Source organism: Megalobrama amblycephala, linkage group LG24 (genome assembly GCF_018812025.1).
Source record: "Megalobrama amblycephala isolate DHTTF-2021 linkage group LG24, ASM1881202v1, whole genome shotgun sequence".
In the NCBI taxonomy this organism is placed as follows: Eukaryota; Metazoa; Chordata; class Actinopteri; order Cypriniformes; family Xenocyprididae; genus Megalobrama; species Megalobrama amblycephala.
In genome coordinates, this window is record NC_063067.1 from 6752595 (window position 1) to 6766411 (window position 13817).

The 13817-nt window shown below is 38.6% G+C and overlaps 1 protein-coding gene across 1 annotated transcript; it reads right to left on the bottom strand.

Moving 5' to 3' along the window:
- Positions 1–4975: 4975 nt before the first annotated feature.
- On the bottom strand, positions 4976–9530 carry LOC125260712 (polyglutamylase complex subunit TTLL1-like). Its single transcript, XM_048179198.1, has 8 exons — positions 9464–9530; positions 7778–7958; positions 7570–7707; positions 7397–7505; positions 5797–5940; positions 5621–5707; positions 5371–5534; positions 4976–5287 (listed from the first exon to the last, which is right to left on the bottom strand). Exons 1-8 carry the CDS (start codon positions 9528–9530, stop codon positions 5164–5166), a joined length of 1014 nt encoding a protein of 337 aa, XP_048035155.1. The 3' UTR covers positions 4976–5163.
- Positions 9531–13817: the final 4287 nt, after the last annotated feature.

Sequence of the window (13817 nt, forward strand, 5' to 3'; positions counted from 1 at the left end):
CATCGGATTTCAACTAAAATATCTCAATTTGTGTTCTGAAGATTAAAGAAGGTCTTACGGGTGTGAAACGAAATGAGGGTAAGTAATAAATGACATTATTTTCATTTTTGGGTGAACTAACCTTTTAAGTGTGCACAAATCTAAATGAAACAAAAACATACAAGAAAAGAGAACTTGAGGATTGGGTTGGGTAAAAAAATGACAAGTGAGCGACAAAAAAACAAACAAACAAACAAACAAAAAAACAAGTGTGTGTGGGTGCAGGCATCATTTTGAAGTTTTGTGGGTTGATGACCGTCACCTTCCTCTGCACCACCCTTTTGGTCCCCTTGCTGACTCCCTGTCGGGCACTTCGTCTGTCTGGCATTTCCATCTTCAGGGTTGATTCTGACCAGGAACCTGTTAGCAATATCATACCAGTCAATAAATATGCTTTTCATTTTGGGATTAACTAACCCTCTAAAACATTGTATTAAAATGGTTAATACTTACAGAAAACTTATTCCCAGGCTGCAAAGACACACCGTAGAGCTGTAAGAAATCAAAATACATTTTATTCAGTTATGTGTTACTTGTTGAGGACGTATAAGCTAACACATCACTGTATTTCATACACTCCAACAATACATCTTTAGTAATAATAAAAAAAAAGCTTCTGCTTCTAAAAATTCTAAGTTGCTTTTTTGGCATACATGGCATGTTGACTAATATATCAACTCTGATATATATATATATATAATTTTTTACCTTTATTCATAAATAATTAATCATTATTTGTCATTACAATCACAACGCCATAGAACTGAGTCTTCCACCTAAATGAAATTAAGTAAAATGCTAAACTGGTACCAATAGTCAATCTCTCTAAGCCCAAATCACCTATTTACGTTGCAAAGGAAAGTTAAGTATTTTTAAGCCTTGTTTTCACGTGTTTTTCTGTCTAAACGACTTATTCAAATAGGTCCAGTGTTGACCGCGACAGCTGCAGCCGTCATCCGGGAAATAGACTGCAAATCTTTTTAGCAGTTTAAGCACTGTCATTGTACGTCTATTACAATACTAAAAGTTCTTGCTGACAGGCTCAGATCGGACATTATAAAAACGATCTCTACACAGATAACGTTAGACATTTTTGTTATCGTATGATCATTCAAACCTAGACTCCATTAGCAAACGCAGTAATTTTACCTCACAGACCATCGTAAACCACAGTTCATTCAAACTCGAAAGAAACAAAATAAAACTCACGAAAATCATCTTGATTTGTCTTTTCAGCGTTTCAACAATCACAAGGTCTGGTTTGGTCGAAATATACCAGATGTAATTCACCGAGTTAGAATTGAAAATGTCGAGGCAAGCGGGAAACAGACACCTAAGTTAATTCTGAAACGGTGTTTTTGCAACGTTCGCTGGCTGAACTTTCATTGTCATTTCACAAGATATGTACTCTATAGCGTAAAATCCTAAAACCTAATTATAAAATGTAAAATTAACTTACCAAACTTCCAGATATCGACCGAGTGAGACATCCAGATATCCGTGAGTGAGCTGCTGCAGTTGTGTTCCGACGTCATTCGGGGGGCGCTGTTTACAGCAATCCTGTATTTTTGCCTGGCATATTACAGCCAAGTTACAGCTAGGTTACAGCAACACTAAAATATACTGTAAAATGTTCCCGCTCAAACAAAATTACCCAGAATGCAATACAAAATACAGTGTTGTACTGTAATATAAAAAGGCAGTATTGTACTGTAGGTTTTTACAGTAATGTGCTGCTAAATCTACAGTGACATTTAACATTGTAGGTTGTAATTGAACTTCACTTCAAAAACATTATTATTGTCATAGTGGGACACTTAAAAAGCACTAAATATAGTTAGGAAGTGCATTTGTAGATCACTTGAAATGTTACAGAGGCATACTAAATTAACTGTTCATAGTAATTATAAGTATGATAGCAGTATGCACAAAATGTACTTGAACACAACTATAATTTGCACTGCAATGCCTTTTTAAGTGTATTTCCATTAGAATGGCAATACAATGCAATTGTACTGTAAGTGTGCTTAATTGCTCATGAATCTTGATTTTCATTAGTGTATTTTAGTGCACTTGAAGTTTAAAAAAAGTTGTTCCATTTTAGTATACTATTTACACTAGAAGTGTAGTTAAATAGATGTTAAGTTGAAGTTAATACATAATTGAATACACTTAACTATACTTGGATTTGACAAAAATAGTACAAAATGTAGAAAATATACTTAGTACACTTTATTAAAGTATATTTTTAATAGAATTCTTTTTCACCTGGGTACTTTTATTTTTCATAATGGATCGGGGAGCAGTTGGTGGCCGGCGATGCGGGCATTTCCGATCTTCGGCTTCTTACACATGTGGAGCGGCCAGCTGAAAGAATGGACAGTGCATAAACATATTCGGGTTCCTTTGGAGCCCGATTATTGGATTTACATAAACCTAACCCCTAACCCTATTTTTTACTAAAAATAGTTGAGAAAATGTGAATAGACTTTGTTTCTTGTTTCTTTCAATTCTTACCACTGGTTGACATTTCATTTTTAGTGTATTATCAGTCAGTGTGTCATGCTATACTAAGAACAATTCTGTGTTGACGAATAAAAAGCATGTATGAAAATAAGTTTCTGTCTTACTTTTCAAAAGTGTTTCCCCTATCCTGTTCCTCGAACAACCCAGACACTACACCTTCTAAATGTATCCACCATTCCTGATTCAAATCATTCGCTTATTATTAGTCTATCAGACAAAAAACAAACAAACAAAGGGAAAGACGAGCAAATATGAAGCTCTAGCGCAAGTTCTGCCGGGAAGACTCAAATGTTACGTCACTTATTAATTCAGATCTAACCAATCATTATCTAACACTTGGAGTATAAAAGATTGGTACTTACACTTGTCTGAGTTTGCAGATGCTGACGCAAACTTTCACCTCCATCCTCCCCACCACCACCAGGATGGTCCCTGTCCATACTCCCCGGGGGTTGGCTACGCCCCTGCCTTCAGCTTCAGGCAGGAAATGCAAAGTCTCCAACCCTCAGGATGTGAGCTACGGACGGGGCCTACGCCAAAGATCATTAACCTTATATATTCTGTTTGCTGCTTGATAATAAATATCAGTGTTCCGTTATCTTGCCTCCCGAGTCTTTCTGGTAGAAGTATAGATTCAGTTGTTTAATCATTGTTCAATAACTGGCGTTTGAGATAAAAGACAACAGGACAGAAGTAACCAAAAGCATAAGTAACCATAACTTATTTTGAGCTCCAGTCCTTTCTTGCAGGCCGTCTCTGTCCTCTGGTAGAGTTGGTTCATCATCAGCAGCAGCATCAGTGGGATCGTCCTCTGGCTCCAGAATATCTCCTCTGGTGACACAGATGTTGTGCAGAAAGAGATCTTGACCTCCAAAGCTCTGAATAGTGTTGATCTCCACCGTGTTTTCATGATACCAAAGACACACACAATATTTGAACGTGCCTTTGAATGATGCCGGTTGAATCTTCTCTGAACTCTGTGTGGTGTGACTACTGTTATTGGTGTTTCAGACAGGGTTAGCCTCCATCAGCTAAGAGAAAATACCCCTTAGGTGGGCATTCAGCATTTAGGTAGATTGCGTCGTTTTTAACAATACTTGTGTCATGCACAGGATAGTCAATGAAAATCGTCACATATTGCCTGCATTTGGGTTGAATGAAACTGTTTGTAATTAAAATAATCGTCCTTATGTGTATTTGGTGGTTTTATGCAAATGTGATGTAAGCGAACTGGAGGCACTTTACTGAAGGCATCACGCTGTGCCAAACAGGCAAAGCCTTGACCATTGCTGTCCAGCTGATCTCTCTGTGGGTACCTTGTGACTTTACCCTCCCTCACAATTTTTTTTATTTTAGCTGTAATCTTGTGGACATGAAACCGTTAATTTGGGCATGGCGAAGACATTTGCAGTCACTGAGCCAGCCAAACACAAACACCCAAACCTCCAAGGTGCGCCCCAACCATGGTCCTGTTTGCATCAGCTGGATTGAACTGTTCATTGCCATCCGAGAAAGACGAAAATTGTAATGCATATCAGCATGTTCACCTAGATAGAGCTGAATAACAGGCATGGCAGTATTTATCACTGCATATCTTGGTGCTGCTGCTTAAATTCACCAAACACAAGACAAGATTTATTAATTATTAACTGACTGTCATTGTGATTTGCTGTTTAAAAATTACACAGTTTTTGTCCATCTAAGAATAAAACAATTATACCTATATAAATTAAATATTCATATAAATTTAAATATACATGTAATATACGTTTAAATTATCCAACAGAGACGTCATATAAGTAGACAAGTGCTCAAGTGCATAGACTGCAAGTGTGGGTATTTGGACAGGGCTTCTCTTAACTATTCGACAAATTCATGTTTTCACTTGTTCATACGCATGTCCCGAAACATCAGGTCATTCATACAACCGCTATAAAACATGGAAAATGTTGTAATATTTTAAAAACTTGTACTAAATATAAATATTTGATTGTCCTTTTGCCTGTTAGCATTGTTTGAAAATATCGTCATTCGGTAAAACTGAATGTTTGGTTAAACTTTAGTGACAAATTTTGTCCGTTTACTTAAAAATGACAAAAGCAGTGTTAATTGATTATAAAAACCACATAATCTCATTGTTAACACTTAATAAAACTTCAAAATTAATTATATCTCCATTATGTTTTTTTACACTTTTAAAAAGCGTATTCGTCAATGACCCAAACATTGAACTGTTTATTATGTGAATATATAGTAAAGAGTAATTTATTTCTGTGATCATTTTCAGCATCATTACTCCAGTCTTCAGTCACATGATCCTTCAGGAATCATTCTAATATGATGATTTGATGATCAAGAAACATTTATGATTATTATCAATGTTGAAAACAGTTCATATTTTTGTGGAAACTGTGATAGATTTTATTTTCAGGAGTCTTTGATGAACAGAAGCACAAAAGAACAGCATTAATTTGAAACAGAAATCTTCAGTATCATTATAAATGTCTGTACTGTCACTTTAATTCAATAATGATGAGTAAATAAAAGCATTAATGTCTTTCAGAGCACAGCTCCAGTGAAGGCCTCATGCGGACAGCGTCACTTCCAGGTGGCGGGGAACGGTGGGCGCACGCTGCCGGACCTGCTGCCCTTTGACCCCAGCGACTGCCCCGAGCGGCTCCTGAGGTTGGCGCTCTCGCTCAGAGCCTGCTCCTCGTCGTATCTGTGAGACGGAGAGAGAGAGACTGATATAGAGGAGCCGCTCACGGGACGAGACGTCACGCGGAGGCGTCTGCACTCACTCACAGCACTTGATAGTGTCCCAGAGCCTCTTTGGGCAGGCTGTGGTTCCAGCGGCAGTCGGGGATCTCTCCGTTGGGCGTGACGATGTTCAGCGTGTCGTTGATCAGGTTGTACTTCAGGATGCGGTCGTTGGCCGTGCTGGAGGTGAGCGACGGAGACGCGTTGACCTGAGAGAGACGCACACGGTCACTCACTGAAATAATGAGCGATATAAATACATAAGACTTTTCAAACCCCAGAGATGACATGTGACCTCGATCAGCCACGGCTTGAGCCTGTCGTCGATGATGATGTCATAGCCGTAACACTCGAAGCAGTGCTTGTCGTTGTTCATGACGGGCTGCAGACGGGAAAAGGAACACATTATTATGATAGTGACGTGTGTCCATGCTTCATCAGAACAATCGCTCCCTCATGATCTGAACTTACAGCCACGGCTTTGACCGACTGCACCATGATCCAGTGGATCTGGTCAAACAGGTGGTTGGTGACGTCCCATCCTCGAGTGCTCTCCAGATAGAGCCGCAGGTTACTGACCGTCCACTTCCCGCCGTGAACGTGATTGTAGTCGTCCTGCGCTCAAATATATGGGAATTAACAGGAATATATGCACACCCCCTGCATGCACTGTGCATTCCCCTAGTAGTCATACTGTCAAACAGAACTACAATTAAAAATAATGGTTTTCCTTTTTTGATAGACATAAAAATATCATTTATTCCTGTGATCATTTTCAGCATAATTTCTCCAGTCTTCAGTGTCACATGATCCTTCAGAAATCATTCTAATATGATGATTTGATGCTTAATTATCAATGTTGGAAACAGTTGTTCTGCTTAATATTTTTTTATAACCTGTGATACTTTTTTCAGGATTCTTTGATGAATAAAAATTAAGAACAGCATTTATTTCAAATATAAATCTTTTGTAACAATATACACTACTGTTAAAAATTTTGGGGTCAGTAATTTTTTTTCTTTCTTTTTTGAAAGAAATTGAAACTTTTATTTAGCAAGGATGTGTGAAATTGATAAAAAAGTGATAGTAAAGATTTATATTGTTAGAAAATATTTATATTTTGAATAAATTCTGTTCTTTTTAACTTTTTATTAATCAGTGAATCCTGAAAATAGTATCACAGGTTCCAAAGAAATATTCATCAGCACATCTGTTTCCAACATTGATAACCGAGTATCAAATCAGCATATTAGAATGATTTCTGAAGGATCATGTGACACTGAAATAAATAAATAAATGCTGCAATAAAAATATATTTCACATATTTACAAATTAGAATTAATTGAATGCAAAAATAAATAACTGTTATTTCATGTTATGACCAAACAAATTGTTTTTATTTGTTTTTATATTATATATTTTATATAAATATTATAAATCTATAAAAATTTACCAAAACTTCCAATTATTTCCCATAAATTCTCATAAATATTTCCAAAATTCCCCAGGTTAAGTTCCCGTGGAAAGTTTCCGCCCCTTTGCGACCCTAGTCAGGAAATATGGCTCTATATCAGCAGGTATCAATAGTCTATATTCGTCAATCAACATGCTCAATTGGCCAAAATACCAACAATTCAGTCATCTTCTGAACACAAATTAAGATATTTTGGATGATTTTTTTTGTGCGCCAGAAAAACAAAATAGCGACTTTTCAACAATATCTAGTGATGGCCGATTTCAAAGCGATACTTCGAATCTTTTGTTTCAAATCAGTGATTCGGATCGCGTGTCAAACTGCCAAGCTGAAAAGATTTGAAGTAAATCTTGGGATTTAAGAATCGATATCGGTTCGTAAAAATGAGAATCCATTAAAATCGAGAAAGCAATATTTTTTACCCAGCCCTATAAAGCGAGGAGAACACTTTTTGTGTGCCAAAAGAACAAAATAAGGACATTATTTCCCAGTATCTAGTGATGAGTGATTTCAAACTTCATGAAGCTTGACGAATCTTTTGTTTGAATCAGTGGTTGTGCAGCGTTCAGACTCTAGCTGTGGGTGCGAGCAACTCACGCCGTGTTTCTGGATGGCCACGTTGGTGAGGTGCACGAACATGTTGTCCAGCTCACTGGTGCTGGGCGTGTATTTGACCGTGCAGAAGCGGCAGAAGCCCAGTTTGTACCTGAAACACAGAGCGGTCAGTGCGGACGGAGCGATGCGGTGGCGTGCGGCGGTCACATACTCACATGTAGCACTTGAGCGGCCTGTAGTTGGTCACCAGCACATACAGACGCAGGTCGAACTTCTTCCCGCCGATCAGCAGAGGGTTGTCGATGTACAGAGAGATGACGTACACCTCCTTCCCGCTGTTCGCTGCCACGAACCTGTCAAACACCAGCAGTTCAGACTGAAATACAGCTATTTAATGTGTTTGACTGAAGATGAGCGTCTTACGTGGACGTGCGGCTGTCGCGGGACCACTTCTTGATCTGAGAGAGCTTGTTGATGAGGAAGATGCCTTTTCCCTGCGCCTTCCCGCACGGCTTCATGATCCACGTGCTGGACGGGCTCTTCCTGAACTCCTCCACGAACAGGTTGTAGTCGGCCGGCAGCACGAACGTCACCGGCACAAAATCTACGAGTCATGGTGCGTTCACACCAGATACAAATGAAGCGTTAAAGGAACACTCCCCTTTGTTTGAAAATAGGCTCATTTTCCAACTCCCCTAGAGTTAAACAGTTGAGTTTTACCGTTTTCGAATCCATTCAGCCGATCTCCGGGTCTGGCGGTACCACTTTTAGCATAGCTTAGCATAGTCCATTGAATCTGATTAGACCATTAGCATCTGCGTAATATCATTGCTCCTGCTGAACCAATGGTACGACAGCAAAGTTTCTTGATTATTACGCCGGAATGAGAGTATAGTTCCTAGCCATATCAGCCTGGAAAATCACAACTTTTCATTTTCCGTCGGTCTTAGTACACGATTTAACTACAGAAGAGTCAAGTGTTAAATAGGAAAAATATTGAAACTCTTTGGTCATTTTTGAGCGAGATGCTAACGGTCTAATCAGATTCAATGGACTATGCTAAGCTATGCTAAAAGTGGTACCACCAGACCTGGAGATTTAGAAAACGGTAAAACTCAACTGCTTAGCTCTAGGGGAGTTGGAAAATGAGCCTATTTTCAAAAAAAGTGGAGTGTTCCTTTAAGCACGAGTGATTTACATGTTTAGTCAATGCAAAGACGGGAATAGACATCCTGTGGCACGAATTGAGCATTTCGGGCGTTTAAACTGCATAACGCGTGATTCGCACAAGTTGAAAAAGAGCTTGCTCTAGTAGTGACATGATTTCGACGTAGCGAGCGGAGGCAGAAATCTAAAACAACAATGGAGGACAAAATCATCCCTGTACTTTTCATACTTTTATAGAAGCAGGAATAAAAAGGATCTTGCTTGGAAGAAAGTGAGTGAGGAGGTCGGACAATCTGGTAAGTTGTACTCAACTTGAGCTATATATTAGGGGCATTCAAAATCCTTAACGCGTTCAAATAATTTAACACAAATTTAATGCAAAAACATTGTGGAAGCATGTGAAATTGCGTCAAAACATAATTTACGTCATGCAGTTAGATGATCTTAAAGTCCATGTTGATTATATCAGAGATGGCAGAGAGAATTACTCATTCCAGTGTCTGTTTCGCTTTAAAACACAAACTCTCTGTCATATTCTGTGATTGTATCTGAAGAGCCCTCCCGCATCGCTGTTCCTGTCTGAATGGAACATGGAAACATCCCACCGCTGTATGGCCAGATGATATGAAAACTATGTTTCTCGGCTGGATAAAGCAAACCAGCGTCTCGCTATGTTATGTCGCTAAGCTATGTTATGTCGCTAAGTTTTGATGGATGAGGATTGCAATCACAGTAAAGACGATTGCGGTGACGTACAGAAGCACGTGTGAGTCAGTTATATTGATGCACAAACAAATCATGTATAAGGGCTCTTGATGCACTGATCACACACTGTATTTATGCACCGACACATTTCAGTACATTCACACACACATTCAGGATAATGTTTGGATTTTTCCTGTGTATGTTGCTGTTAGGGATGGAACCGCTCAGTTCACTCACGGTTCGGCACGCGCTTGCATCCCAAAAACAGACAGGCTGATGAGTGTTTCAGTCGATGGATGTGCATTCTGGTTTTCCAATACGTTCCAACAGCGATGATCAAAAGAACATGGATAAAACAGTCAGTCGTTGTAAAGAAATGTTCAATGACGTACCGAAAGCTCTATGACAGTCATTTACGCCATCATCACCTGGTGTTGATAGCACGCGAGCACAGGTGAGACATGAACATCTCACGTTGCTATCTGTGTTGAAACTAAACTAATTTAAACCTTGCCCATTTAAACATTCATCCGTGAGAGGTGAAAGAGAACTTGCGCGCTCTGTGAGGAGATTTGTGTGTGCGCATCTGAACTAGATCCTGAAACCCTGATTTGATCAGATCACTTCATGTCGTCCGCAGGATGAGCATCCAGACCATCCGCAGCGTGTTCAGCGTGGACACCGGCTACCGGCTGACCGACGACCAGATGGTCAACCACTTCCCCAACCACTACGAGCTGACCAGGAAGGACCTGATGATCAAGAACATCAAGCACTACCGCAAAGACCTGGAGAAGGAGGCCAGTCCCTTAGCCGAGAAGGACGAGAGCGGGAAATACCTCTACCTGGGTAAAACCAGCGGCTGTTTTCTTCCTCTCTCGCTCGGTGGGCCGTCGCTCACTCTCTGATCTGAAGCGCGTTCATGGAGAACCGCGTCACAGCGCACAAATACTCTCGTGCAAATGCTCTTTCAAGTCTTGCACCTTAACGGACAAATTCACAAAAAATGATGTCAACATGCCCATCTTAGCGAGTATCCTAACAAACATAGTAGGTTATGTCTTAAGAGAAAAACGAGACAGCGCATGTGTGTCAGTATCAGTGTACTGGATCTGTGAATTATGTCTTAAAGGGACAGCAGTCTAATATTCCTGCTTTGTGTGTTTAATGTTAACCCTTTCAAGCGTGAGTTTAAAATATTCTAACTGTCCTCCCAGAGTGAGTTTTTTTAAGGCGACCGTTATTTTAGAACGTTTGCCTTTAATGTTTCCATAGCGGCGCGTCTGTCTTGTCACGAGCGCTGAACGCAGCCAAAATAACACTGTATGACGATGGATCGCTATTATTTTGTTTTTCCTTGTTTATTTAAAATATTCACAAACTTGCTTACCATGTCATCAACTATCTGATATTCCGATCCTCAAATATGTGTAAGTGCGTGTGTTTTGTCGTTTAAAAGCCTTTATAAATTATCTTTATCTTGATCTATAATGCGAGATGGGCGCCGCCATCTTAGTTTGCGCTGCAGTTCACAGAGTCCTGTCAGTCGGATTTACAGCAGGTGAATTAATCCGTTTCTCCCGAAATATAAGCAAGTGGCTGGTGAACTGGAAGAATAATAAAGTAAACTTTATAGTTACTTAGGCCCATTATGTGTGTCTAATATGAATAAATGTCGGCAAATTATATTTGAATGGATTGTTATTGCTCCTTTATGGAAGTAAATTAATGCCAAATGTTTTTGAAATAAAAAGCTTGTTGAATTGCTCTAACTGAAAAAAATATGCATTACATTAGCTGTACTTGCATTTAGATGCACTGTATTTTTAAGGCTTGCATTTTTATGGGATGAAATTCAACACAGTCGTATATTTAAGCTGTGAATATTTCAATAAAAAATATTTCACACACATTTTCATTATTAAAAATTCAATAATTCATATTCACCTTTTAGATTTCACTTCCAAAATAATTTTCAGTCCATTTTATTTCGCTTTACAAATTCGCTTCCACAAATTCAGTGGCTCAAATTCGGCAGAAAATTCAACATTTCACATCCGGGAACTGCAGGAAGAGCAGTAGAGTGCCAATGCATCATCTCTATCTGCTGTTAGTCTTCTTCACCAGCAGGTGCATGATGCACTGTTTAGGAAGACCAAAGCAATGCTAGTAAGTCATCATTCATACATAAAAACGAATTTACAGAAATGGAGCAAGCGGTAAGTGAATGTGTGATGATTATCAGGGCCAGTATAAATGCAGAAAAGCTGATAAAGACACAAAAGCTGCATTTATGTTTAATTCAGTGTCTTTACACTTACTTTCCCAGTGTAGCTACAGCTTTCTCTCCAGTGAACAAGATAACGTTATTGCCCGATGCTGGTGTACAGATCAAATGTTAAATCTGAGATAGACATATATTTCTCTCTGTTGTTTAGTTTCCTTAACTTTATATCGCAGCGCTGTGTTGTAATACTAGGGCTTCCCTCATCCGTCATAGCTGCCATCAGGACATATAAACTCTTAACACAGCTTAATGGACTCGTACAGTGATATAAAAGACCAAACTCGCACCTCATTTGTGATGTAGGTTAGACTATATAGGCTCCAAGAAAGCAGATACTGGCATAAAGTTGATTTGACGCTGAACGTTTGATTATGATATTCGCAAATTTAGGGACCGTCTCTAAAGTTACGACATTTGGTATTCACGTTTCTACCTTCTACCAAACTCTTGTAGACACACATGCACATATACATATTCAAACACACCTCACTCAAAGTACATGCATATATACTATTTCTTTTTTTTTCTTTTTTTTACACGTTCATCACACAATTTTTTTTACTTTGTTCATTTTTTATTTTACCTGATCATAGATTATCCTGCTTATACAAATTTTAAATAAAATTTAGAAATAAAGTTAACTAAGTAGAACTAATTGTGTGATGAATGTGTAAAAAAAAGAAAAAGTATATGTGCGTGTGTGTGTGTGTGCAAAATTGTATCCAGTGATTTCACAAAAGTTTACATGAATTAATCATGCCTGTCTGCTTTTTTCCTCTCTATCTCAAATGCAGTTTTTTCCTTCTTATCTTGTATTTCATGTAGGTGGGAGGCAATGGTGTTTGTGGATCTGCAGAGTTTGACACTGCGAAAGAGTTTTCCTGCAAGACCAGCAGTAAGCTGGATGAGGAGGGAATTGAAGTTGCAGTCTGTAGGCATGGCGTTCTTTTGAGGGAACTCAATATGTTTAGACGAGAGATCTATGCTTACCCTTTGTACTTGCAGAAAGAGCTCTGCACAGAAAATGCTTTCTTTTGTGCCGACATCATGTGCAAATACTGGCCATACTTGATAAAAGTTTGCCAGGCCTCCCCAGAACTGAGACATCTTCTGAAAATGAAGCCATTCCTCTCAATTATGCATGTGAAAGTACATGGTGTGATGGTATGGTTAGACCAATGTGTTCATATTGCCTATTTTATATTTGTATTCAGTAAAAGCCTGCATGTATTAAACTTTTTCTCACTCAATAGATCAAATGGAGTGGGAGCTTTCAAACGGGTGCTGCATATACCATGGGAGAATAAGTGGAACAAGCGAATAGCTTTTTTTATCAAGGATTGATATAAGCACTAAGTTCATGTCCAAAGCAGGTTAGTATAATTTTTAAATGTAATGTTGGCCTCAATAACTTTTCCAAATATTTAAATTTGCAAATAACTCTTCCCAAAAGTAATGTGAGACTTTGTTGTTGAGTGTTAAGTGTACTTAGTTTGTTTGTTTTTGATTGACAAGGCACACAGATTCGCTCACATTGCAGTGTATGGGGTGGAACAAAATGAAGGTTCAGAATATGTGCCAAACTCTTTGCACAAGATACCAAAAGGCAATCTTTATTTATATTCGTCTTTTTTTATTTGTTTTAAATGTAAAGCATCAGTCTCTTCTAAAGTGGCAGGAAATGTTTGAATTAGTTGATTTTCAGATATTTCTCACAAAATGTCATCTCATTCTCATTAAGTAACAATTATAGAACTGAAATTCAAGTTATTGAACTCTTCTACACATTGATGATACCTTTCAAATATTCATTTGGAAAACTTTAGACTGACTTCTTAAATTTGGAAAGTGGACACCGGCAGTCCAGACTGTAAACAAATTGATGTGGTGTGTAATGACTTCCTAGAAAGCTCTTCACACCAGGGGCCTGTACCGTGAAGCTGGATTTGCTGGCTAGCCAGGTAAGTTTCAGATTAGTTTGCGCCAATTCTGGGTTTTAGGTACCATGAAAATGACTTGGCTTTTAGCCGTGTTCATCACAAGAGATTGAAGAAAATTAAGAATTTAAACGCATTTACACTAAAAAAAATACATGTCCATGAAAGAGGACAGATAAACAAAATTATCTTGCTCTATCAGTGAAACTTGTGAAGTTATAGTTGCCTTTGCCACGAGCCTGCTGTTATTAGGTTGGTTTTCAATAAAATTAAACTTTAATTACCTAGGGTCGGTTTGCTGAGAATTAATGCTCAGTGCTTTATAAGCTAAGATGCATGTCTTGTGGAATGGTAGAAAACTTGGACA

Coding starts and splice junctions, on each gene's coding strand:
- LOC125260712 (XM_048179198.1), bottom strand. CDS start 9,530: ATGCACATCCATCGACTGAAACACTCATCAGCCTGTCTGTTTTTGGGA. Junction 7,506..7,569: donor AGGCCGCTCAAGTGCTACAT/GTGAGTATGTGA, acceptor TCTGTGTTTCAG/GTACAAACTGGGCTTCTGCC. Junction 5,288..5,370: donor CTGGGACACTATCAAGTGCT/GTGAGTGAGTGC, acceptor TCCGTCTCACAG/ATACGACGAGGAGCAGGCTC.